At 43.7% G+C, this 26640-nt stretch overlaps 3 protein-coding genes across 3 annotated transcripts; all 3 read left to right on the forward strand.

Moving 5' to 3' along the window:
• The first annotated feature begins 930 nt into the window (after nt 1–930).
• On the forward strand, nt 931–7680 carry LOC310921409 (acetylcholine receptor subunit beta-like). The gene is made up of 4 exons (XM_083881540.1): nt 931–991; nt 1779–1823; nt 2999–3108; nt 4871–7680. The coding sequence occupies exons 2-4, from the start codon at nt 1797–1799 to the stop codon at nt 5097–5099; spliced, it is 366 nt and encodes a 121-aa protein (XP_083737666.1). The 5' UTR covers nt 931–991; nt 1779–1796; the 3' UTR covers nt 5100–7680.
• LOC310921440 (acetylcholine receptor subunit beta-like) lies at nt 7676–11458 on the forward strand (the record flags this gene model as incomplete). Its single annotated transcript, XM_083881569.1, has 3 exons — nt 7676–8048; nt 10390–10613; nt 11372–11458. Coding segments are annotated over 3 exons (684 nt in total), but the record flags the coding sequence as incomplete, so codon positions are not given.
• Nucleotides 11459–13533: 2075 nt separating this feature from the next.
• Nucleotides 13534–26432, forward strand: SENP3 (SUMO specific peptidase 3). Its single transcript, XM_083881536.1, has 11 exons — nt 13534–13605; nt 14579–15038; nt 15448–15699; nt 16433–16544; nt 18006–18153; nt 19731–19778; nt 21081–21158; nt 21731–21868; nt 23770–23853; nt 25150–25200; nt 26230–26432. The coding sequence occupies exons 2-11, from the start codon at nt 14582–14584 to the stop codon at nt 26338–26340; spliced, it is 1479 nt and encodes a 492-aa protein (XP_083737662.1). The 5' UTR covers nt 13534–13605; nt 14579–14581; the 3' UTR covers nt 26341–26432.
• The last annotated feature ends 208 nt before the right edge of the window (nt 26433–26640 follow it).

The raw sequence follows: 26640 nt of genomic DNA on the forward strand, positions 1-26640 counted from the left end.
CTTTGAGATCCCCCCAGGACCCCCAAATTCACCCCAAATTCCTTTGAGACCCTCCCAAATTCCCCCAAATTCACCCCAAATCCCCTTAAAACCCCCCAGATCCCTCCAAGACCCCCCAAATCCCCCCAAATCCCCCTAAAATCTCCCCAAATCCCCCCGAATCCCCCTCAAATTTACCCGAAATCCCCTTAAACCCCCTCCAGGACCCCCCAAAATCCCCTCAAATCCCCGAAGTTGTTTTCAGCCCCTCCAGATCCCCCCCAAACCCCTCCAGGACCCCCCAAAATCTCCCCCAAATCCCCCCAAAATCCCTTTGAGATCCTCCCAGGACCCCCCAAATCCCTTTGAACTCCCCGAAATCCCCCCGAAAACCCCCCAAATTCCCCCCAAATCCCCCTAAACCCCTCCAGGACCCCCAGATCCCTCCAAGATCCCCCAAATCCCCCCAAATCCTCCCCAAATGTCCCTGAATCTACCAAAATCCCCCCCAAATCTCCCCAAAATCCCCCTAAAATTCTGTTTTTCCCCCCAGGCTGGGGGTCCCACGGCTCTCCCCCCTCCCCGGGGCTGCTCCAGGCCCTGCTGGGGCCAAACCAAAACCCCCCAAACCCCCCAAAATCCCCCTAAAATTCCCCCAGACCCTTCCAGGACCCCCCAAATCCCCCCAAAATCCCTCTCAGGACCCTCCAAACCCTTCCAGAATCCCCCAAATCTCCCCAAAATCCCCCAAATTACCCCAAATTCACCCCCAAACCCCCCAAAATCCCCCTTAAATCCACCCAAAATCCCCTTGAAACCCCTCCAGGACCCCCCAAAATCTCTCAAAATCTCTTTTTTCCCCCCAGGTTGGGGGTCCCCTGGCTCTCCCCCCTCCCCGGGGCTGCTCCAGGCCCTGCTGGGGCCGTACCGGGCCGGGGTCCGGCCGGGGGGTCCCGGGGGGGTCCCGGTGCTGGTCACGGTGGGGCTGGAGCTGGCCCAGCTCGTGGGGCTGGTACGGGGGGATTGGGGGAATTTTGGGGAATTTTGGGGAATTTAGGGGGATTTTGGGGGGAATTTGGGGGTCTGGGGGCATTTGGGGGGAATTTGGGAGAATTTGGGGGGATTTGGGGGGGTCCTGGGGGGGTTTGGGGGATCCTGGGGGGGTTTGGGGGAGTTTGGAGGGTCCTGGGGGGTCCTGGGGGGTCCTGGAGGAGTTTAAAGGGGATTTGGGGGGACATTTGGGGGGTTTGAGGGGATTTTGGGGGGATTTAAGGGGATTTTGGGGGGATTTGGGGAGATTTGGGGGTCCTGGGAGGATTTGGGGGGAATTTGGGGGGGATTTGGGGAATTTTGGGGGTCTGGGGAGGTCTCAAAGGGATTTTGGAGGGATTTGGGAAAGATTTGGGGAGTCCAGAAAAGGTCGGGGGGGGGGATTTGGGGGGATTTGAGGGAAATTTGGGGGGTCTTAGAGGGGTTTGGGGGGTCCTGGGGGAGTTTAAAGGGGATTTGGGGTGAATTTGGGGGAATTTTGGGGGGTTTAAGGGGATTTTGGGGGGATTTGGGGGAATTTTGGGGGGTTTAAGGGGATTTTGGGGGGATTTGGGGGAATTTTGGGGGGTTTAAGGGGATTTTGGGGGGTCTCAAAGGGATTTGGGATTTTTGGGGTTTTGGGGGAGTTTTTTTTTTGGGGTGGAGGTTCTGACCCCCCAAAAAAACTTCCCCAAAAACCCCAAAAATACCAAAAAATCCCAAAAAAATCCCCCAAAAAATCCCAAAAAATACCCAAAATTTTTTTTCAGGATGAGAAGAACGAGGAAATGACGACCAAAGTTTACCTGAACCTGGTGAGGAGATTTGGGGGGAAATTTGGGGGATTTTTGGTGGAATTTGGGGGATTTTGGGGAAGATTTTTGGGGAATTTTTGGGGGTTTTGGGGTGGATTTTTTGTGATTTTTTTGGGGGTTATTTGGGTGGATTTTTGGGGGTTTTTTTGGGTGGATTTTCACAAATTTTGGGGCGTTTTGGGTGGATTTTTTGGGGGATTTTTGGGTGGATTTTTCGATAAATTTTCACGAATTTTGGAGGTTTTTGGGGTGGATTTTTTGGGGATTTTTGGGTTGGATTTTGGGGGTTTTTTGGGTGGATTTTCATGAATTTTGGGGTTTTTTTCGGGTGAATTTTTGGGTAAATTTTCACAAATTTTTGGAGGTTTTTTGGGTGGATTTTTTGGGGATTTTTGGGTTGGATTTTGGGGAATTTTGGGTGGATTTTTTTGGGTTTTGGGGGTGGATTTTTGGGTGGATTTTCATGAATTTTGGAGGTTTTTTGGGTGAATTTTTTGGGTGGATTTTTTTGGGGATTTTTGGGGTGAATTTTTGGGAAATTTTGGGGTTTTTGGGGTGGATTTTTAAGTGAAATTTTAGGGGGATTTTTCGGTGATTTTGGGATTTTTTTTGGGTGGATTTTCATGAATTTCGGGTGGATTTTTGGGGGTTTTGGGGGGTAAATTTTCAGGATTTTTGGGGATTTTTTGGGTGGATTTTTTGGGTGGATTTTTGGGGTGGATTTTTCAATAAATTTTCGCGAATTTTGGAGGTTTTTTGGGTGGATTTTTTTGGGGATTTTTGGGTGGATTTTGGGGAATTTTGGGTGGATTTTTTTGGGTTTTGGGGCGAAATTTTGTGTGGATTTTTGGGTGGATTTCCAGAAACTTTGGGTGGATTTTTGGGAGAATTTTGGGTGAATTTTTTGGGTCTTTTTGGATGGATCTTCACGAATTTTGGGGGTTTTTTTTGGGGTGGAATTTTGGAGTAAATTTCCACGATTTTTTGGGTGATTTTCAGGGGTTTTCAGGTGGATTTTTGGGTAAATTTTCACGAATTTTCGGGTTATTTTGGTGGATTTTTTTTGGGATTTTCGGGGAATTTTGTGTAAATTTCCAGAAATTTGATTTTTTTCAGGTGAATTTCATTATTTTTTAGGACCTTTTCCCCCAATAATTCCATTTTTTCCCCCCCAGGGCTGGCGGGACCCTCGTCTGTCGTGGGAGCCCCGAGAGCACGGGGGGGTCACGGCCCTGCGCGTCCCGGCCGAGAACATCTGGCTGCCAGATGTGGGGCTGGACAACAAGTACGGGGGGAAATTTGGGGGGATTTTAGGGGAATTTGGGAAAAATTGGGGGTTTTGGGAGGTTTGGGGGGGTTTTGGGAAAAATTGGGAATTTTTTTGGATTTTTTTGGGGGTTTTTTTGGGATTTTATTTTGATTTTTTTGGGATTTTTTGGTGATTTTTTTTGGGTTTTTTTGGGGATTTTATTTGAATTTTTTCTGATTTTTTGGTGGTTTTTTTGTAATTTTTTGGGATTTTATTTTGATTTTTTGGGGATTTTTTGGTGATTTTTTAGGGATTTTTTGGGGGGGATTTTTTTGGGGATTTTTTTGACATTTTTGGGGATTTTTTGGGGGGAATTTTGGGGGATTTTTTAGTGATTTTTTTTTTGGATTTTTTTTATTTTTTAGGGATTTTTTAATATTATTTTTGGGGATTTTTTGTGATTTTTGAGGATTTTTTTCAGATTTTTTTTGGTGATTTTTTCTGGTGATTTTTTGGGGATTTTTTTGGGATTTTTTTGGGGATTTTTTTTGGGATTTTTTTGACATTTTTTGGGATTTTTTGGGGGGAATTTTGGGGGATTTTTTAGTGATTTTTTTTTTTGATTTTTTTTTATTTTTTAGGGATTTTTTAATATTATTTTTGGGGATTTTTTGTGATTTTTGAGGATTTTTTTTGGTGATTTTTCTGGTGATTTTTTGGGGATTTTTTTGGGATTTTTTTGAGATTTTTGGGGGGATTTTTTTGGCGATTTTTTTGGTATTTATTTTGATTTTTTTTTTTTTTTTTTTTTTTGGTATTTTTAAGGAATTTTTTTTGGTGATTTTTAAGGGGTTTTTTTAATTTTATTTTTGGGGATTTTATTTTGATTTTTTTGGGGGGATTTTTCTGAGATTTTTTTTGTGATTTTTTTGGGATTTTATTTTGATTTTTTGGGGGGATTTTTTTTTGGGATTTTTTGGGATTTTTTTGGGATTTTTTTCATATTTTTGGGAGATGTTTTTGGGATTTTTTTTTTTTGAGTTTTTTTGCGATTTTGAGGGATTTTTTTGAGATTTTTTGGGGATTTTTTTTTTGGATTTTTTTCCGTGATTTTTTTACATTTTTTGTGATTTTTTTTTTGGATTTTTGGGGAAATTTTTTTTGAGATTTTTTGGGGATTTTTTTTTTTATTATTTTTTGGGATTTTTTGGAGGATTTTTGGAGATTTTTGGGAGGATTTTGGGGGGATTTTTGGGGGATTTCTGGAGGATTTCTTGGGATTTTTTTTTTTTTTTTTTTGGATTTTTTTTCGTGATTTTTTGGAATTTTTTCGTGATTTTTTGGTGATTTTTGAGGATTTTTTGGGGATTTTTTTGGGATTTTTGGGTGATTTTTGGGGCACATTTTTTGGGGTCGGTTTTCTTTGGGTTTTGAGGATTTTTTGGTTGATTTTTTTTTTGTTGGGATTTTTTTTTGGGTTTTTTGGGGGAGTTTTGGGGTTGTTGTTTTTTTTTTTTAATTTTTGTTTTTTTATTTTTCAGGGTTTTTTTCAGGGTATTTTTTTTTTTTTGTTATTTTGAGATTTTTAAAATTTATTTATTTAATGAGGTTTGGGGGGGGTTTCTTGGGGTTTTATTTGTTTTTTTTCGAGTTTTTAAATCGGGATTTTTTTGGTTTTAAGGTCGGTTTTTTCAGATTTTTTTTTTCCTTTTTTTTTTTATTTTATTTTATTCTATTTTTGGGATGTATTTTTGAATTTTTTGGGGGTTTCTCATGTGTTTTTTTCCCTTTTTTCCAGCAACGACGGGGAGTTCGGGGTCTCCCTGGGGGTTCGGGCCGTCGTCACCTGGGACGGCGCCGTCACCTGGAGACCCCCGGCCCTGCTCCGCAGCCGCTGCCCCATCAGGGTCAGGACGGGGGGAAATTGGGGAATTTTGGGGGGTTTGGGGGGGTTTGGGGGTTTCGAGGTTTGGGGAAATTTAGGGAATTTTTTGGGAATTTTTTGGGAATTTTTGGGGGATTTTTAAGGGATTTTTTTGGAATTTTAACGGGATTTTTTTTTTGATTTTTAGGGGATTTTTTTGGATTTTTAAAGGGAATTTTGAGGATTTTTTTTTTTGGGTTTTTTAAAGGGATTTTTTGGGGATTTTGGGGATAATTTTGAGGGATTTTTAAAGGGATTTTTGTGGTTTTTTTAAAAGGGATTTTTAGGGGATTTTTAGGGATATTTTCAAAGGGATTTTTTGGGGGAAATTTGGGGGGATTTTGGAGGATTTTTAAGGGATTTTTAGGGAATTTTTTGGGATTTTTTTGGGGATTTTTAGAGATTTTTTTTTAATTTTAAAGGGAATTTTTGATGATTTTTAAGGGATTTATGGGGGGAATTTTGGGGATTTTTTAAGGGGATTTTTGGGGGATTTTTTGGAGGATTTTTTGGGGATTTTTTGGGGGATTTTTGGGGAGATTTTTTTAGGGATTTTTGGGGTTTTTTTAAAGAGGATTTTTTGGGTAAATTTTTGGTATTTTTGGGGGGATTTTAAAGCGATTTTTGGGCGGTTTTGGGGGGATTTTTAAATGATTTTTTCTGGGATTTTTTTTTAATTTTTTGCGGGATTTTTTTTTTTTAAATTTTGGGGGGTTGGGATTTTTTCGGAGATTTTTGGGGATTTTTTGGGGGATATTTTTTTGATTTTGGGGGAATTTTTTTTTGGTTTTTTGGAGTGTTTTTTTTATTTTTTGGGGGTGTTTTTTTTGGGGAAATTCTTGGGATTTTTGGGGAAAATTTTGGCATTTTTCGGGGATTTTTTCGGGGATTTTTTGGGGGATTTTTTCGGGGATTTTTTGGGGGATTTTTTTGGTGAATATTTTGATTTTTTGTTTGATTTTGGGGGGATTTTTTCGGGATTTTTTTTTTAATTTTTGGGGGTATTTTTTTTTTTGTAAAATCCACTAATTTTGTGTCATTTTTTCCCCCCTAGGTTTCCCATTTCCCCTTCGATTGGCAAAACTGTTCCCTGAATTTCCGTTCCGGCTCCTACGGCCCCTCCGAGCTCCGGCTGCAGCTGGGGGGGCCCCGGGTCCTGCTGCCCCCCGACTTCCAGGGTCAATTTGGGGAAAAAAATGAGATTTTTGGGCAATTTTGGGGTCTGAGAGGGCTGGGGAATTTTGGGGAATTTTTGGGGATTTTTTGGGATTTTTTTGGGATTTTTTTTGGGATTTTTTGGGGATTTTTTTTCGATTCTTTTGGGATTTTTAAAAAAAATTTTTTTGAATTTTTTTGGATTTTTTTTCTGATTTTATTTGGATTTTTTAATTTATTTATTGTGATTTTTTTTTAATTTTTAAATTTTATTTTATTAGAATTTTTGAGGATTTTTTGGGGATTTTTTGGGGATTTTTTGGGAATTTTTTAGGGAATTTTTTGAATTTTTTTGGAAATTTTTTTCGATTTATTTTCTATTTTTTTTTCATTTTTTTTGATTTTTATTCGATTTTTTTCTATTTTTTTCGATTTTTTTTTTTTTTTGGTCGATTTTTGGGGAGGTTTTTTTTGGGGAATTTATTTTTTAATTTTATTGGGATATTTTGGGGCTTTTTTGGGGATTTTTTTTGAGATTTTGGGGGACTTTTAGGAGGTGGTTTTGGGGGGGCCCGGGTGCTGCTGCCCCCCGATTTCCAGGGTCAATTTGGGGAAAAAAAATTAAAATTTTGGGGCAATTTTGGGGTCTGAGAGGGTTGGGGAATTTTGGGGAATTTTTTGGGATTTTTTTAAGATTTTTTTGGGATTTATTTTGAATTTTTTTTGAAATTTTTTTGATTTTTTTTTATTTTATTTGGATTTTTTTATTACTATTTATTGTGATTTTTTTAATTTTTAAATTTTTTTTTTTTTTTAATTTTTGGGGATTTTTTGGGGGGGATTTTTTGGGAATTTTTTAGGGTTTTTTTCTGAATTTTTTTCGAATTTTTTTCGATTTTTTTTCGATTTTTTTGTCGATTTTTTTGTCGATTTTATTGATATTTTTGGGGGTTTTGTTGGTTGGTTTTTTTGGGTGTTTTGGGGTGATTTTTTGGGGTTTTTTTGGGGGGGTTTTGGGGTATTTTAGCTGTATTTTATGGGGGATTTTTTGGGGGTTTTTAAATGGTTTTTTTGGGGTTTTTTGGGGGGGAATTTTGGGGTTTTTTATGGGGATTTTTTCGGGATTTTTGAGGGGTTTTTTTGGGGAGAGAATTTTGGGGTTTTTTAATGGGGTTTTTTTGGGTTTTTTGGTGGGTTTTTTTTAATATTTTTTCCTGTTTTTGTGGGGGGTTTTGTGGGATTTTTATTGGGGTTTTTATGGGATTTTTTGAGGGTTTTTTTGGGGAAAATTTTGGGGTTTTTTTATGGGGATTTTTTCGGGTTTTTTTCGGGTTTTTTGGGGGATTTTTTTGGGTTTTTTTATGGGTTTTTTTGGGGGAAAATTTTGGGGTATTTTATGGGTTTTTATGGGTTTTTTGGGGGGATTTTTTGGGGTTTTTTATGGGAGGTTTTGGGGGATTTTTTGGGATTTTTTGAGGTTTTTTTGGGGAAAATTTTTGGGGTTTTTCTTGAGGGGTTTTTTGGGGTTTTTTCGATTTTTTTTTTGGTTTTTTTTTTGGGTTTTTTTTGGGTTTTTTGGGGGGTTTTTTTTGGGTTTTCTTGGGTTTTTTTCAGTTTTTTTTAGGGTTTTTGTTTTTTTTTTTTTTTATTTTAGGGGGATTTTGGGTTTTTGGGGTGGATTTTTGCCTCTCACCTGTTGTTTCACCTGCAGAGAACGGGCAGTGGACCCTCGTGCACCGCTCGGGGTCCCCCTGGGGCCCCGCGGGGTCCCCCCTGGGGGTCTCGTTCCACCTGGTGCTGCGGCGGCAGCCGCTCTTTTACCTGGCCACGGTGCTGGTGCCGTGTGTGCTCATCACCCTCCTGGCCGTGGGCGTCTTCCACCTGCCCCCCGACGCAGGTCAGCGTGGAAAAATATCTGAAAATTAAAAAAAAAATTTTAAAAAAATCCAAAAAAATCGAAAATTCAAAAAAAAATTCGAATTCGTAAAGCCAAAAATCAAAAAAATCCTGAATTTCTAAAGCAAAAAATCCCAAATTTCAAAATTCTAATCCTGAAAAAAATCTCCCAAATTCCCAAAATCCCCAAAATCAAAAAATCCCAACTTCCTAAACCCAAAAATCCCAAAAAATCCCCCCAAAAATTCCCAAAAAAATCCCTAAAAAAACCCCCCAAAAAATCCCTTTAAAAATCCCCCAAAAGATCCCCCAAAAATCACAAAAAATCCTCAAAAATATCCCCAAAAAATCCCCTAAAAATCTCCAAAAAATCTCAAAAAAATCCCTAAAAAATGCCCAAAAAATCCCTTAAAAATCCCCCAAAAATCCCCCAAAAATCACCAAAAAATCCTCAAAAAATCCCAAAAAAATCTCAAAAAAATCCACCAAAAAATCCCAAAAAAAATCCCCCCCAAAAATCACCCTCCTGGCCGTGGGCATCTTCCACCTGCCCCCCGATGCAGGTGAGGCACTAAAATCCCCGTAAAAATAAAAAAAAAATTTAAAAAAATCCAAAAAAAATCGAAAATTCAAAAAAAAATCCCAATTCGTAAAGCCAAAAAAATCAAAAAAAAATCCCGAATTTCTAAAGCGAAAAATCCCAAATTCCCATCCTAAAAAAAAATTCCCGAACTCAAAAATCCCCAAAATAAAAAAAAATCTCAAATTCCTAAACACAAAAATCGTAAAAATTCTAAAAATCTCAAATTCCAAATCCCCAAACCCAAAAATCCCCCAAAAATTCCCCCAAAAATCCCCCCCAAAAATCCCCCAAAAATCCCCCCAAAAAATCCCCCAAAAATCCCAAAAAATAATAATAAAAAAATCCCCAAAAAATCTCTCAAAAAATCCCCAAAAAAATAAAAAAGGCCCCCAAAATTCCCTAAAAAATCCCCAAAAAAATCCCTCAAAAAAATCCCAAAAAAATCCCCCCCAAAAATTCCCCCAAAAATCCCCAAAAATCCCCAAAAAAATCCCCCAAAAATACCCAAAAAAATCCCCCAAAAAAATCCCTAAACCATGTTCCTGTCCCATTCCCTGTGTGTTACCTGTGTCCAGGCGATGTTACCTGTGTGTGTTACCTGTGTGTTACCTGTGTGTGTTACCTGTGTCCAGGTGAACTCACCTGTGTGTCACCTGTGTCATTACCTGTGTGTGTTACCTGTGTCCAGGTGAGCTCACCTGTGTGTCACCTGTGTCATTACCTGTGTGTGTTACCTGTGTCCAGGTGAGCTCACCTGTGTGTCACCTGTGTCATTACCTGTGTGTGTTACCTGTGTCCAGGTGATGTTACCTGTGTGTGTTACCTGTGTCCAGGTGATGTTACCTGTGTGTGTTACCTGTGTCCAGGTGAGCTCACCTGTCCATATCTCACCTGTCCAGGTGAGAAGATGTCTCTCAGTCTCTTCGCCCTGCTCACCCTGACCGTGTTCCTGTCCATGTCCATGTCCATCCCCTGTCTGTTACCTGTCCATTACCTGTCCAGGTGATCTCACCTGTCCGTATCTCACCTGTCCAGGTGAGAAGATGTCGCTGAGCCTGTTCGCCCTGCTCACCCTGACCGTGTTCCTGTCCCTGTCTTACCTCTCCCTGTGATCTCACCTGTGTGTTACCTGTCCAGGTGATCTCACCTGTCTCACCTGTCCGTGTCTCACCTGTCCAGGTGAGAAGATGTCCCTGAGCCTGTTCGCCCTGCTGACCCTGACCGTGTTCCTGTCCCATTCCCTGTGTGTCACCTGTGCCATTACCTGTCCATTACCTGTCCAGGTGATCTCACCTGTCTCACCTGTCCGTGTCTCACCTGTCCAGGTGAGAAGATGTCGCTGAGTCTCTTCGCCCTGCTGACGCTGACCGTGTTCCTGTCCCTGTGTCACCTGTGTCCCATTCCCTGTGTGTTACCTGTGTCCAGGTGAGCTCACCTGTGCTCCATTACCTGTCTCACCTGTCCGTGTCTCACCTGTCCAGGTGAGAAGATGTCTCTGAGCCTGTTCGCCCTGCTGACCCTGACCGTGTTCCTGTCCCATTCCCTGTGTGTTACCTATCTCCAGGTGAGCTCACCTGTGCTCCATTACCTGTCTCACCTGTCCGTGTCTCACCTGTCCAGGTGAGAAGATGTCTCTGAGCCTGTTCGCCCTGCTGACGCTGACCGTGTTCCTGTCCCATTCCCTGTGTGTTACCTGTGTCCAGGTGAGCTCACCTGTGCTCTGTTACCTGTCTCACCTGTCCGTGTCTCACCTGTCCAGGTGAGAAGATGTCTCTGAGCCTCTTCGCCCTGCTGACGCTGACCGTGTTCCTGCTGCTCTTGGCCGACAAGGTCCCGGCCACGTCTCTGGCGGTGCCGCTGATCGGGCGTTACCTGACGGGCACCCTGGTGCTGCTGGCGCTGCTGGTGGCGCTGAGCGTGGGGGTGCTCAACCTGCACCACCGCTCACCTGGCACCCACGGGATGCCCACCTGGGCCAGGCAGGTGAGACAAACACCTGGGGGGCGAAATTCCCAAAAAAATCCACCCAAAAATGACAAAATTCCACCCAAAAATGGTGAAATTTTGGCGAAAATCGGTCTAAAAATGGCCCAAAAGAGTCCAAAACACACCTGGACACACCTGAGCATGAACCGCTGCTCACCTGGGCCAGACAGGTGAGGGGGGACCTGAAAATGTAAAAAATCCCCAAAAAATTTGGCCAAAAATGGTGAAAATAAAAACAAACAAAAAAAATTGACCCAAAAATGGCGAATTTCTGGGAAAAATTGGCTCAAAAGTGGTCCAAAACAAACCTGGAAACACCTGGACACACCTGGGCCAGGCAGGTGAGGGGGAACCCAAAAATCCCAAAATTCTCTTAAAAATTGACCCCAAAATAAGGAAATTTTGGGGAAATTTTGGGACATTTTGGGTTCCCAGGTGGGAATTTTTGGGATATTTTTGGTTTCCAGGTGGGAATTTTTGGGAATATTTTTGGATTCTCAGGTGGGATTTTTGGGGATATTTCAGGGAAATTTTGAGACATTTTGGGTTTCCAGGTGAAATTTTGGACTTCCAGGTGGAAATTTTGGGAAAATTTGGGGAAATTTCAGGGAAAATTCCAGAAAAAATTTTTGATTTTCAAGTGGGAATTTTTGGGGGGAAATTTTTGGGGAAAATTCAGGAAATTTTGGGGAAAATTACGGTTTAACCTTTAACCTTTAACCTCTGACCTCTGACCTTTCCCCTCCCCCCCCCAGGTGTTCCTGCAGCGCCTCCCGCCCCTCCTGGGCCTCCGCCCCTCCCCCACCCCCCTCCTGGGCCCCTCCCCCACCCCCCCCTCGGCCCCTCCCCCCTCGGTGGGCGGGGACCGGTATTTCCTGCGCCGCCCCCAAAATTCCCCAAATTCCGCCCCAAAATTCCAAAATTTGGCCCCAAAATCCCAAAATTTGACCCCAAATTTCCCGAAATTCCCGAATTTGGCCCCAAAACTCCCCCCCGAGCTCGGCCAGGCCGCGGCCGCCGCTGACGTCATCGCCCGGAGCCTCCGGGAGAGGGAGAGGAGGAGACAGGTGAGACACACCTGGGACAGGTGAGACACACCTGGGGACACCTGGGGACACCTGGGGATACCTGGGGACACCTGGGGACACCTGGGGACACACCTGGGGACACCTGGGGACACCTGAGATACACCTGGGGACACCTGGGATAGGTGGGGACACACCTGGGGGCACCTGGGACACACCTGGACACACCTGGGGATGCCTGAGACACACCTGGGGACACCTGGGATACACCTGGGATAGGTGGGGACACACCTGGGACACCTAAAATATACCTGAGATACACCTGGGCACACCTGGGGACACACCTGGGGACACCTGGGGACACCTGGGGACACACCTGGGACACACCTGGGGACACACCTGGGGACACCTGGGGACACCTGGGACACGCCTGGGGACACACCTGGGACACACCTGGGACACACCTGGGACACACCTGGGGACACACCTGGGACACATCTGGGACACACCTGGGGACACACCTGGGGACACACCTGGGACACACCTGGGGTCACACCTGAGGACATTTGGGGACACACCTGGGACACACTGGGGACACACCTGGGACACACCTGGGGACAAGTGGGGACACACCTGGGGACACACCTGGGGACACACCTGGGACACACCTGGGGACACACCTGGGACACACCTGGGGACTCATCTGGGGACACACCTGGGACACACCTGGGGTCACACCTGGGGACACACCTGGGGTCACACCTGGGCACACCTGGGCACACCTGGGGATAACAAATTCCCATTTCCCCGTGTGTTTCCAGGCTCAGGACGAGTGGCGGCTGGTGGCGATGTCGGTGGACCGGCTGTGCCTGTGGGGGGCGCTGCTGCTCACGGGGGGCTGCGCGCTGGGCACGGGGCTGGACGCGGCGCTGCACCGGCCCCCGGACACGCCTTTTCCTTAAAATACCCAAAATCCCCAAATTTGGGGGGTCCTGAAACCCCAAATCAGGAAAATCCTGAAATTTGGGGGGTCCTGATGCTGAAAATCCCAAAATTTGGGGGGTTATGGTCCCAAAATAACCCAAAAATCCTGAAATTTGGGGGGTCCTGAGTCACGAAATATCGAAATTTTCAAAGTTGGGAGGGTCCCGATCGTGAAAAACCTGAAAATCCCGAAATTTAGGGGGTCCCAGTCCCAAAAATCCCCAAATTTTGGGGTCCCAATCCTGAAAATCTCAAAATTTTGGGGTCCCAAGTCCCAAAAATCCCCAAAATCCCAAAGTTTAAGGTTCTGACCCCAAAAATCCCAAAATTTGGGGTGTCCAAACCCCAAAAACCCCAAATTTTTTATTAAAATCCCAAAATTTCTTCCCATTTCCCCCCCCCCAAAATCCCAAATAAAAAAATCCTGAAAAATCCCCCCAAAATCCCACAATCCTTTGCGCCCCAAGGGGGGGATAAATCCCAAAAACCTTTGCGCGCCTAAAGGGGGAATAAATCCCACAATCCTTTGCGCGCCTTATGGGGTGAATAAATCCCACAGTCCTTTGCGCCCTTAAAGGGGGGGAATATTCCGGCATTTTTGACGTTAAGAAACAAAATAAATCCAAAGATTTAAAAGCAAAAAAATCAAAAAAATTTCCGGTGCTTTAAATTGGGATAAAAATTTAGGAATTTTAGGAAAATTTAGAAAAAAATTTAGAAAAAATTTCCGGGCGGTTAATGGCGGAAAAATCCCAGTATCCCCCGCGGCGCCGCTGTCTCTATGGCGACTGCGCATGCGCAATAAAAAATTAGGAAGCAGTCTAAACGGGACTGCGCATGCGCAATGCGGAAATCAATGGGCGTGGTCACAAAAGGCGGCGTGGTTTAAACGGAGAGCGGTGATTGGTCAGATTCAACTCCGCCTTTAGGCGCGTTTAAGTGACGTCATCGGGGAGGGACCCGAGTGAGGCCGGTCCGGGGTGAGCGCGGAGACCAAAAAATCCCAAAAAAATCCCAAATTTGACACAAAAAATCCCAAATTTGACCCAAAATTTGTCCCAAAATTCCCCCCCCGGGAAGGGTCGTGGTGGGGGAGGGGCGGGGGGAGAGGGGGGAGGGGAAATGGGGAATTTGGGGGGGAAATTTGGGGGTTTTGGGGGGAAAAAGGGGGATTTGGGGGTAAAAAATGGGAATTTTGGGGTAAAAAATGGGAATTTTTTGGGGGGAATGGAGATTTTTTGGGGGGGAAATTGGGGAATTTGGGGGATTTTGGGGGGAATTTTTGGGAATTTGAGGGAATAATGTGAATTTTGGGGGAATTTGCTGAAATTTTGGGGAAATTAATGTGAATTTTGGGTGAAGTTTGGGGATTTTGGAGGGATTTTGGGGGAAATTTGGGGGATTTGGGAGAATTTTGGGGCAGTTTGGGGGAATATTGGGGATTTTGGGGGAATTAATCGGAATTTTGGGGAAAATATTGGGAATTCTGGGGAAGTTTGGGGAATTTTGAGGGAATTTTGGGAATTTTTTGATTAATTTTTCGGATTTTAATGGGAATTTTTTGAGGAGGAATTAACAGAATTTTTTTTGAAATTTTGGGAACATTTTTTGGGATGTTTTGGGGGAATTTTTTGGGAATATTTTTAAAATTTTTTGGGATTTTAATGGGATTTTTTTTTAGAATTTTGGGGAAAGCTTTGGGGAATTTTTGGGGGGAATTTTTTAGGAATTTTTTTTGGAATTTTGGGGAATTTTTGGGTATTTTAACGGGAATTTTTGGGGAATTTTTTGGAGATTTTAACGATGATTTTGGTGATTTTATCGGGAATTTTTTGGGGGAAATTTTGACAATTTTGTGTAATTTCTCCCCCCCTCATTGACCGCCCATTAATTAATTAATTACCACTCCATCAATTAACCAATTAACCCCTTTATTCCATTAACCCCTTCCAGGCCATGAAAGAATCCCCACCGCCCAACCCCGGCGGGGGCGTGGCCTCCTCCCCAGGCCCCGCCCCCTTTTCCAGGAATGGGCGTGGCCTCAGCAAAGTGGGCGTGGCCTGGAAGGGGGCGGGGCGTCGCCGGCGGCTGCGGCGCCTCCTCCGCTTCCTATTGGCCCGCGGGTGGCTCCTCTGGGGAGGCCACGCCCACCGGCGGAAGGGGCGTGGTCACCGCAAAGCCACGCCCCCTCCGCGCTTTGGCCACGCCCCCTTGAGACACCCGAGGAGTTTATTGGTGGAAACAAACCCGGAAGTGCTGCTGAGGAGGGATTTGGCCACGCCCACCGGGTTCCAGCCCCTCCCCCACCTCGCCCAGGCCACGCCCACAGCGGTGGCGGCCACGCCCCTCCCCCACCCCCAGCTGGAGGGGTTTGGGGAGGGGGGGGAGGGGCTGGGGGGAGGGGAGGAGGAAGGTGAGTGAAAAAGGGGCGGGGCTTGAATTTGGGGGCGGGGCTTAAATTTAAGGGGTTAAATTTGGGGGCGTGGCTTGGATTTGGGGATTACATTTGGGGGTGGGGCTTAAATCTGAATAAGGAAATGGGGGCGTGGCTTAAAATTGAGGGCGGAGCTTGAAAGTCTATGGGCGGGGTTTGACTATTTTGGGGCGTGGCTTAAATTTTGGGGGAGGAGCTTGAAAATTATGGGAGGAGCCATAAAATTGTTGTGGGTGGAGCTTTTAAAAGTGGGAGGAGACTAAATTCGTGTGTGGGCGGGGTTAATTAATTTAGGGGCGTGGTTTAAATTAAAGGGGGCGTGGCTTAAGTGATTATTTAATTTTTGGTGGGCTTTTTTTAAATTTTATTTATTTATTATTTTTTTTAGGGTTGCTCCTGAACGGGCTGTGTGGGGGAGGGGTGGGGGCGGGGCCTCTCCTGGGCTGCCCCTCCCCCTCCCCCGCCCCTCCCCCACCCGGCCACGCCCCCATTCTGATCAGCAACGTCACCGGAGGGGGCGGGGCCGCGGAGGAGCCACGCCCACCTGGCCACGCCCCTCTCGCCACGCCCCCCGCCCGGGCCACGCCCCCAGGGCAGCCCAGCCCCCCCCTGAGGGAGGAGCACGTCACCTGTGTGCAGAGTGAGTGACGTCAGCAAAAGGGGCGGGGCTTGGGGTGGATGACGTCATCCCAAAGGGGAGTGACGTCATCATAAAGGGGTGGGGTTTAGTGGGAGTGACATCACTGAAAGGGGCGGGGTTCATGGGGTGATGGCATTGGAAGAGGCGGGGCTTAATGTGGGTGATGTCATCATAAAGGGGGTGGGGTTTAGTGGGCGTGATGTCATTGAAAGGGGCGGGGCTTAAGGTGGATGACGTCATTGGGAAATGGGATTTTTTCCTGGGGGGAAAATTTTGGGGATTTTGCAGATTTTTGGAAGAAATTTTGGTGATTTTGGGGGCGTTTTGGGGATTTTGGGGGATTTGGGGGGTTTGGGGAAGAATTTTGGGGATTTTTGGGGGATTTTGGGGTTTTTTTGGAGAAATTTGGGGGATTTTGGGGATTTTGGGGGGAAATTTGGGGGATTTTTTTTCGATTTTGGGGTGAAATTTTGGAAATTTTCCCGAATTTCATGAAATTTTTGGGTTGAATTTCGTGGGAATTTTTCAGGGTATTTTTTGGGGACAAATTTCACTAATTTTGGGCGGATTTTTGTGTGAATTTTGTGGATTTTTTTGGGATAAATTTCACCGATTTCGGGGCAGATTTTGACCAGAATTTCATGGATTTTTTGGGGATAAATTTCATCAATTTCAGGCAGATTTTTTCACCCAAATTTGACCGATTTTGGGGGGATTTTTGGGTGATTTTCAGGCATTTTGGACGAGTTCCTTCAGGCCTACGGGAGCCTCATCCCCGTCAGCGCCGACGAGGTCGTGGAGAAACTCGAGGACATTTTCCAGCAGGAGTTCAGCACCCCCCAGAGGTGAGGAAAATTGGGGAAAATTTGTGAATTTTTGGGGATTTTTGGGATTTTTTTTAGTTTTTATTTTGGGGGAATATTTTGGGGATTTTTTGGGGTTTTTTGGGGATTTTTGGGGATTTTTTTGGGATTTTTTTGGATTTTTTTCTGATTTTTTAGGAATTTTTTTGGATTTTTTTCGGGATTTCTATTTTAATTTGTTTTGATTTTTTTTACGTTTTTCTGGGGGTTTTTTTTGCAATTTTTGGGGGATTTTTTTTAATTTTTTGGGAATTTTTTGGGATTTTTTGGGGATTTTTTGGGAATTTTTTGGAATGTTTTGGAATTTGTTTGGAATTTTTTGGGATTTTTTGGGGCATTTTAAGGGAATTTTTTTTTTATTTTTTTAGGGGATTTTTTGGGATTTTTTTCAGGATTTTTGGGGGAATTTTTTGGGGAATTTTTGAGGATTTTTTGGGGGGAGTTTTGGGGAGATTTTGGGAGAAACTCGAGGACATTTTCCAGCAGGAGTTCAGCACCCCCCAGAGGTGAGGAAAATTGGGGGAAAATTCGGGAATTTTTGGGGATTTTTGGGATTTTTTAAATTTATTTTTTTGGGATTTTTTTGGGGATTTTTTTGGGATTTTTTTGGGATTTTTTAGTTTTTTTTTTTTGAGATTTTTTTGAATTTTTTTGGGGGGGGATTTTAAGGAGATTTTGGGGGGGATTTTTTTTTTTTTTTTGTTAATTTTTTGGAATTTTTTTTGGAATTTTTGGGGGGATGTTTCAGGGAATTTTTAGGGTTTTTTTTGGATTTTTAAAAATTTTTTTGGATTTTTTGGGGAATTTTTTGGGATGATTTTGTGGGGATTTTATGGGGGATTTGGTGGGAATTTAATGGGAATTTTGTGATGATTTTGGAGGGATTTTTTGGAGATTTTTTTTGGGATATTTTTTGGAATTTCGGGAGGTTTTTTGGGTTTTTATTTTTTTGAATTTGTGGGGATTTTGGGGGTGATTTTGGGGCGTTTTCTGGGCACATTTTGTGGGATTCTTATGGAAAGTTTTGAGGAATAGTTGGGGAATTTTGTGGGGATTTTTGGGTGATTTTGGGGGACTTTTTGAGGATGATTTGGTGGAGAATTTTATGGGAATTTTACGAGGATTTTTTGGAGACTTTTGTGTGAATTTTGTGGGAAATTTGAGGTGATTTTGGGGAAATTTTGCGGGACTTTTTTTGGATTATCTGGGAATTCTGTGAGATGTTTCTTGGGCCATTTCGTGGGAATTTTGGGGATTTTCTGGAGATTTTGAGGAAATTTTGTGGGATTTTTTTGGGCAATTCCGTGTCCGTTTTCCTTCTAATTTCTCCCAAAACTCCATTTTTCATCCGATTTTCACCGGGTTTTTTTTAAAAACACCCTCAAATTTTATAAAATTTTATATATTTTAATTTAAAATTAGCTTTATTTCCTTTTTTTCCAGACGGGGCTCGGTGCAGCAGCTGCTCCAGTCGTACCAGCGGCTCCCGGGCTCGGCGCTGCTCCGCGGGTTCCGCGTCAGCTACAAACGGCACGTCCTGACCATGGACGACCTGCAGACCCTCTACGGGCCCAACTGGCTCAATGACCAGGTGGGAAAAAAAATCTGGGGGAAATTTGGGATATTTGGGGGATTTGGGAATTTTTTTGGGATTTTTTTGGGGATTTTTTGGGATTTTTTTGGGATTTTTTTGGGATTTTTTTTGGATTTTTTTTTGGATTTTTTTTAAATTTATTTTGAATTTTTTAGCAAATTTTTTTCATATTTTATGAGGGATTTTTTGGAATTTTATTGGATTTTTTTAGGAATTATTTTGGGATTTTTTTTGGATTTTTTTTGGATTTTTTTTTGAATTTATTTTGAATTTTTTAGCAAATTTTTTTCATATTTTATGAGGAATTTTTAGGAATTTTTTTGGATTTTTTTAGGAATAATTTTGGGATTTTTTAGGAATTTTTTTCTGATTTTTTTAGGGACTTTTTGGGATTTTTTTCAGATTTTTTTCAGATTTATTTTCATTTTTTTAGGGAATTTTTAATGGATTTTTTGGAAATTTTTTCAGATTTTTGTGGTGATTTTTAGGATTTTGTTTCAGGATTTTCTGGGATTTTTTTTCGGATTTTTTTGGATTTTTTAGGGATTTTTTTTGTTTGTTTGTTTGATTTTCTAGAGACGTTTTTAGAGATTTTTTGAGGATTTTTTGGGGGATTTTTAAGGGATTTTTATGAATTTTTTAGGGAATTTTTGGGGAATTTTTGAAGGAACTTTCAGAGAATTTTAAAGGATTTTTTTAGGGATTTTTTGGGGATTTTTTTGGGAATTTCTTTTGCATTTGGGGAATTTTTTAACAAACGTCCTGACCATGGACGACCTGCAGACCCTCTACGGGCCCAACTGGCTCAATGACCAGGTGGGAAAAAATTTGGGGATTTCAGGAGAGTTTGGGGAAAATTTGGGAATTTTTTGGGATTTTTTTGGGGATTTTTTTGAGATTTTTTTGGGATTTTTTCAGATTTATTTGGAATTTTTTTGGATTTTTTTTTTTTTTTGATTTATTTTGAATTTCTTTGGGATTTTTTTGGAGTTTTTTGCGATTTTTTTAAAATTGTTTATTTGGAGATTTTTTAGAGTTTTTTTTGGATTTTTTTTGGAATTTTTCCAGATTTTTCTTTTTGATTTTTTTTTGGAACTTTTTGTGATTATTTTCAGATTTGTTGGTGGGTTCTGAGGATTTTTTTGAGAATTTTTTTGGAAGTTTTTGTGAAATTTTGGGGTTTTTTTTTTTAATTTATTTTGAGTTTTGGGGGATAGTTTTAAGAATTTTTTAAAGTTTTTTTGTGGGAATTTTTAGAGAAATGTGGGCGGATTTTTAGGGGATTGTTTTGGATTTTTATGGGAATTTTTGGGATTCTTTTTAAAATTTTTGAGATTCTTTTGGGGGAGTTTTTTGGAGAATTTTTGGGGTTTTTAGGGGAGATTTTTGGGGACTTTGGGGCAGAATTTGGGGGAATTTGGGGATTTTTTTTGCGAATTTTTGGGAGGATTTTTGGGATTTTTTGAGGGAATTTTTTGGAAGATTTTTGGGATTTTTGGGGCAGAATTTTGGGTATTTTTGGGGTGGATTTTGGGGTGTTTTTTGACCCCCCAGGTGAGATTTTTCCCCCACAGGTGATGAACATGTACGGGGACCTCGTCATGGACGCCGTGCCCGACAAGGTGAGACCGGGGGGCGTGGCCAGGGGGGGCGTGGCCAGGGGGGGCATGGCCAGGGGGGGCCTCGATGGGGGTCTGGCTGAGTTTGTTGTGGGTGTGGCTCAAGTGTGGTGGGTGTGTCCCAGGTGTGTCCCCAGGTGTGTCCCAGGTGTGTCCCCAGGTGTGTCCCCAGGTGTGTCCCCAGGTGTGTCCCAGGTGTGTCCCCAGGTGTGTCCCCAGGTGTGTCCCAGGTGTGTCCCCAGGTGTGTCCCCAGGTGTGTCCCCAGGTGTGTCCCAGGTGTGTCCCAGGTGTCCCCAGGTGTGTCCCCAGGTGTGTCCCAGGTGTGTCCCCAGGTGTGTCCCAGGTGTGTCCCAGGTGTCCCCAGGTGTGTCCCCAGGTGTCCCCAGGTGTGTCCCAGGTGTCCCCAGGTGTGTCCCCAGGTGTCCCCAGGTGTGTCCCAGGTGTGTCCCCAGGTGTCCCCAGGTGTGTCCCAGGTGTCTCCAGGTGTGTCCCAGGTGTGTCCCAGGTGTGTCCCAGGTGTCCCCAGGTGTGTCCCCAGGTGTCCCCAGGTGTGTCCCAGGTGTGTCCCCAGGTGTGTCCCAGGTGTCCCCAGGTGTGTCCCCAGGTGTCCCCAGGTGTGTCCCAGGTGTGTCCCCAGGTGTCCCCAGGTGTGTCCCCAGGTGTCCCCAGGTGTGTCCCAGGTGTGTCTCAGGTGTGTCCCCAGGTGTCCCCAGGTGTGTCCCCAGGTGTGTCCCAGGTGTGTCCAGGTGTGTCCCAGGTGTGTCCCAGGTGTGTCCCCAGGTGTGTCCCAGGTGTGTCCAGGTGTGTCCCCAGGTGTCCCCAGGTGTCCCCAGGTGTGTCTCAGGTGTGTCTCAGGTGTGTCCCCAGGTGTCCCCAGGTGTCCCCAGGTGTGTCCCAGGTGTGTCTCAGGTGTGTCCCCAGGTGTCCCCAGGTGTGTCCCCAGGTGTGTCCCAGGTGTGTCCCAGGTGTCCCCAGGTGTGTCCCCAGGTGTGTCCCAGGTGTGTCCCCAGGTGTGTCCCCAGGTGTGTCCCCAGGTGTGTCCCAGGTGTCCCCAGGTGTGTCCCCAGGTGTGTCCCCAGGTGTCCCCAGGTGTGTCCCCAGGTGTGTCCCCAGGTGTGTCCCAGGTGTCCCCAGGTGTGTCCCCAGGTGTGTCCCCAGGTGTCCCCAGGTGTGTCCCAGGTGTGTCCCAGATGTGTCATTACCTGTCCCAGGTGTGTCATTACCTGTCCCAGGTGTGTCATTACCTGTCCCAGGTGCACTGGGCGTGTCCCCTTTAAGCCCCACCCCTTTTTCCCCCTCTCCAGGTCCATTTTTTCAACTCGTTTTTCTACGACAAGCTTCGCACCCGCGGCTACGAGGGCGTCCAGCGCTGGACCAAGAACGTGAGGGGCGGGGCCCAAAGGGGCGTGGCCGGGTGGGCGTGGCCTGGGTGGGCGTGGCCAGGTGTGGGCGTGTCCCTCATGCCTTAAAATGGGCGTGGCTTCCCATTAATCCCTAAAATTTGACCCGTTTTCCCCTAAATTTATTTAAATTTTTTGTATTTCCACAGATTTTTTTAAATTGTGGGTTATCTGGAGTGGGCGTGGCCTCTTTGTGGGCGTGGCCATCACTCCCTAAAAATGGGCGTGGCCTCCCATTAACTCTTTAATTCCCTCCCATTTTTTTTCCTTCTATTTTTCATCAATTTTTTCCAAATTATTTTGTATTTTTCCCCCAATTTTTTCATGTGGACGTGTCCAGGGTGGGCGTGGCCTCATTGTGGGCGTGTCCATCTAATTCCCCACCCCAAAGTGGGCGTGGCCTCTTAATTATTTCCTCTTTTCCACTCATTTTCTCCTTAATTTCCTTAATTTTTTCCCATTTTAATGGGGATTTTTTCCTGTGGGCGTGTCCTGGCTGGGCCTATCCCTTTGTGGGCGTGTCCCAGGTGTGTCCCCGCCCCTTTGTTCCCCAGGTGGACATCTTCGGGAAGGAGCTGCTGCTGATCCCCATCCACCTGGAGGTTCACTGGTCGCTGGTGGCCGTGGACGTGGCGCGCAGAACCATCACCTACTTCGACTCCCAGAGGACCCTCAACCGCCGCTGCCCCAAGGTGGGCGGGGCATGCAAATTAGGGGGCGTGGCCACCCCCCAAAAAAGTGGGCGTGGCCAGGGATATTTAACTCACCGTTGGTCAGGGTTTAAATTTAAATTATATCTTGTATTTGGAAAAAAATTATATTTTTTTAGTTCTGGGATGTAAAGGGTTAAACGGGAAGGGGCGTGGCTTCAAAAAAAGGTGGGCGTGGTCACAGGAAAAAGTGGGCGTGGCCAGGCTTTTCTATAGAGATGGGAGGAGCTTAAGTTTAGTCAAAGTTATAATTCAATTTTTTTGGTAAAATTGTGGTGGTTTTTTATTCTGGGGTGGGAAGGGTTAAATAGGAAGGGGCGTGGCTTAAGAAAAGTGGGCGTGGCCACAGAAAAGTGGGCGTGGTCTGGGTTTTTTAATGAGAATTATGGTGGGGGTTAAGTTGATTTTTGTTTGATTTAAATTTCTGTAATTGGGAGGTTTATTTGGGGTGGAAAGGGTTAAATACTAGGGGGCGTGGCTTAAGAAAAGTGGGCGTGGCCACATGGAAGTGGGCGTGGTCAGATTATTTTAATTAGAGATGGGAGGGGTTTAAATTATAACTTGTTTTGGTCAAAATTATTTTTTTTAATTGGGAGATGGGAAGGGTTAAATGGGAAAAGGGCGTGGCTTCCAAAATGGGGGCGTGGCTTCCCATCGATTGGGCGTGGTCAGATGGTTTTGATTAGAAATGGGAGGGGTTTAATTTCCGTCTAAATTTATAATTTAATTTTCAGTAAAATTGTGGGTTTTTTATTCTGGGGTGGGAAGGGTTAAATGGGAAGGGGCGTGGCTTAGAAAAAGTGGGCGTGGCCACAGAAAGTGGGCGTGACCATGTTATTTTAATTGAAATGGGCGGGGTTAAGTTGATCCAAGTTCATCAATCAGTGACCAATGGGTGACCAGTGAGTGACCAATGAGTGACCAATGGGTGACCAATGAGTGACCCCTGAGTGACCAGTGAGTGACCAGTGAGTGACCAGTGAGTGACCAATGAGTGACCAATGAGTGACCAATGGGTGACCAATGAGTGACCAATGAGTGACCCCTGAGTGACCAGTGAGTGACCAGTGAGTGACCAGTGAGTGACCAATGAGTGACCAATGAGTGACCAATGGGTGACCAATGAGTGACCAATGAGTGACCCCTGAGTGACCAATGAGTGACCAGTGAGTGACCAATGAGTGACCAATGAGTGACCAGTGAGTGACCAGTGAGTGACCAATGAGTGACCCCTGAGTGACCAGTGAGTGACCAATGAGTGACCAGTGAGTGACCAGTGAGTGACCAATGAGTGACCAATGAGTGACCAGTGAGTGACCAATGAGTGACCAATGAGTGACCAATGAGTGACCAATGGGTGACCAATGAGTGACCAATGAGTGATCAGTGAGTGACCAATGAGTGACCAATGAGTGACCAATGGGTGACCAATGGGTGACCAATGAGTGACCAATGGGTGACCAATGAGTGACCAGTGAGTGACCAATGAGTGACCAATGGGTGACCAATGAGTGACCAGTGAGTGACCAATGAGTGACCAATGGGTGACCAATGGGTGCCCAATGAGTGACCAATGAGTGACCACTGAGTGACCAGTGAGTGACCAATGGGTGACCAATGGGTGACCAATGAGTGACCAATGGGTGACCAATGAGTGACCAATGAGTGACCAGTGAGTGACCAATGAGTGACCAGTGAGTGACCAATGAGTGACCAGTGAGTTACCAATGGGTGCCCAATGAGTGACCAATGAGTGACCAATTGGTGATTTTATGGGCGTGGTTTGAGATTTTATGGGCGTGGCTTGAAGGATGAGTTATGGGGGTGTGGCCTGTGTGACCACGCCCATTCTGACCACGCCCCCTTTTTGGCCCCGCCCCCAGCACATCTGCCGGTACCTCCAGGCCGAGGCCGACAAGAAGGAGCGGCCGGATTTCCGCGAGGGCTGGAGGGGGGCCTTCAAAATGGTGAGAAAAAACACCCAAAAAATGAATAAAATCACCCAAAAATCAGCCCCAAAACCCCTCAGGTGGTGCCAGAAAAAATGTGTTTCAAAAGGATCCAAAAACGGTGAAAATTGGCCCAAAATTGACCCAAAAATGACACAAAATTGGCTCAAAAATCCTTTAAAAATCGCCCTAAAATCGCCCTAAAAATCCCCAAAAATTGATGTAAAAACGGCCCAAAATTGACACAAAATTGACCCAAAAATCCTTTAAAAATTGACCTAAAATCGCCCTAAAAATCCCCAAAAATAGATCTAAAAATGGGCCAAAATTGACCCAAAAATGGCCCAAAATTGAACCAAAAATGGCCCAAAATTGACCCAAAAATCGACCCAAAAATCTGCCCTAAAACTCGTCAGGTGGTGCCCAAAAATTCTCCCCCGAAGATGCCCAAAAATGGTGAAAATTTGGCCAAAATTGACCCAAAACAGACCAAAATTGGCTCAAAAATCGGCCCTGAAATCCCTCAGGTGGTTGTGGAAAAATCTGGTTTTGAAAAGACACAAAAATGGTGAAAATTGGCCCAAAATTGACCCAAAAATCTGCCCCAAAACCCCTCGGGTGATGCCCAAGAAATTTTCTTCAATAAGGCCCAAAAACGCCCAAAATCGACCCAAAAAATCCCTTTAAAAATCCCTTAAAATTCACTTTTAAAAATCCCAAAACAATCCTTTAAAATCCCCGCAAAAATCTCTCTCAAAAAAAAATTAAAAACTCCCAAAATATCCTTTTGAAATTGCTTTAAAATCCCCCAAAATGCCCTGAAAAATCCCCCCAAAAATCCCCTTAAAAATCCCCTTTAAAATCCCTTTAAAAATCCCCCTAAAATCTCAAAAAATTGCTTTAAAAATTCCAAAATATCCTTTAAAAATCCCTTAAACCCCCCCCAAAATTCCCCTAAAAATCACCCAAAAATCCTTTTTAAAAAACTCCAAAATTCCCTTAAAAATCCCTTTTTAAATCCCCCCCAAAAAATCTCTTAAAAATTAAAATAAAATCCTTTTTAAATCCCCAATAAATCCCTTAAAATTTTCCTTTAAAAACCCTCCCAAAAAGTCCCTTAAAAATCCCTTTAAAAATAATAAAAAAAATCGTTTAAAAAACACAAAAATTTTCCCCGAAAATCCCTTAAAGGTCTCCAAAAAATTCTCTTAAAAATCCCCAAAAATTCCCCCCAAAAATCCACTTTAAGAATCCCCAAAAAAACCCTAAAAATGTCCCAAAATTTGCCCAAAAATTTAATTTTTTTCCCCCCAGAACGTGGCCCGGCAAAACAACGACAGCGACTGCGGAGCTTTTGTGCTGCAGGTCGGGAAACTGGGGGAAATTTTGGGGAAATTTGGGAAAATTTGGGGTTTTTTTGGGAATTTGGGGGGTTTGGGAAAATTTGGGGAAAATTTGGGGGAAATTTGAGGGAAATTTGGGGGATTTTGGGGGAAATTTTGAGGATTTTGGGAAAATTTGGGGGATTTTTTTGACTTTTTTGGGGATTTTTTTGAGGGGATTTGGGGGAATTTGGGGAATTTTGGGGGTTTTGAGGGATTTGGGGAATTTTGGGGGAAATTTGGGGACATTTTGGGGGATTTGGGGATTTTAAGGGTTTTTTTGGGATTTTTGGGGAAATTTTGGGGGAATTTTGGGGGGTTTTAAACGATTTTTTGGGGGAAATTTGGGGATTTTTGGGGGAATTTTGGGGGATTTTTTTTTCCCTTTTTTTCTGTTTTTTTCTTTTTCTCCTTTTCCTTTCCTTTTTTCTTTTGTCCTCCTTTTTCTTTCCGTTTTTTTTTCCTGTTTCTTTCTTTTTTTCCTCTTTTTTTCCTTTTTCCTTTTGTCGTTTTTTCTCTTTTTTATTTTTCCGGGTTTTTTCTTTTTTTCTTTTCTCCTTTTTTTTCCCTTTTTTTTTTTTCTCCTTTTATTTCTTTTCTTTTCCTTTTTTCTCCTTTTTTTTACTTGTTTTTTTTTTTTCTCCTGTTTTTCCCCTTCCCCCCCACTTTTTTCCTTTTATTTTCTCTCCTTTTTTTTTTCCTTTTATTTCTCTTTTTTTCTTTTTTCCTCCTTTTTTTTTGTGCTTTTCCCCCCTATTTTCCCACGTCCCCAAATCCCCTAAAGCCCCCAATATTTTAATTTTATTTTATTTCGCTTTTCTCCTCTTTCTTTTTATTTCCTTTTTTTTTTTTTCCTTTCTCTTTAATTTTATTTTTCCCCTTTCTATTTATTTTTTTTTTCTATTTTTCAACCAAAAATATTTTCTAAAAATTAATTTTAATTTTAATTAATTTTTTTTAAAATTTTAAATAAATAATTTTTTAATTAATTTTAATTTTATTTTTCCCCCAGTACTGCAAGTTCCTGGCCTTGGGGCGCCCGTTCAGCTTCACGCAGCAGGACATGCCCCACCTCAGGAGACTCATGTACAAGGAGCTCTGCCACTGCCAGCTCGCCCTCTGAGCATAAAAATCCTCCTCAGAATCCCCAAAAACCTGAAACTCCTCGAAAAATTAATAAAAACGTTGAAAACCCCGTGAAAATCGGGTCAAAAACGGCTGAAAAATCGAATTTTTTAGGATTAAAATGGGATTTTTTTGGATTAAAATGGGAATTTTGGGGAGGGTTGGGGTAAAAAAATTGGAATTTTTGGGGGGGAATTTCTTGGGGATTTTTGGGAATTTTTTAGATCCCAAAAAGGCTTCCCCAAAAAATCTCGAAAATTCGAATTTTTTGGGAATTTTTTGGGGATTTTTTGGGGAT

Source organism: Zosterops lateralis, assembly GCF_965231275.1.
Source record: "Zosterops lateralis genome assembly, chromosome: 34".
NCBI lineage: Eukaryota > Metazoa > Chordata > Aves > Passeriformes > Zosteropidae > Zosterops > Zosterops lateralis.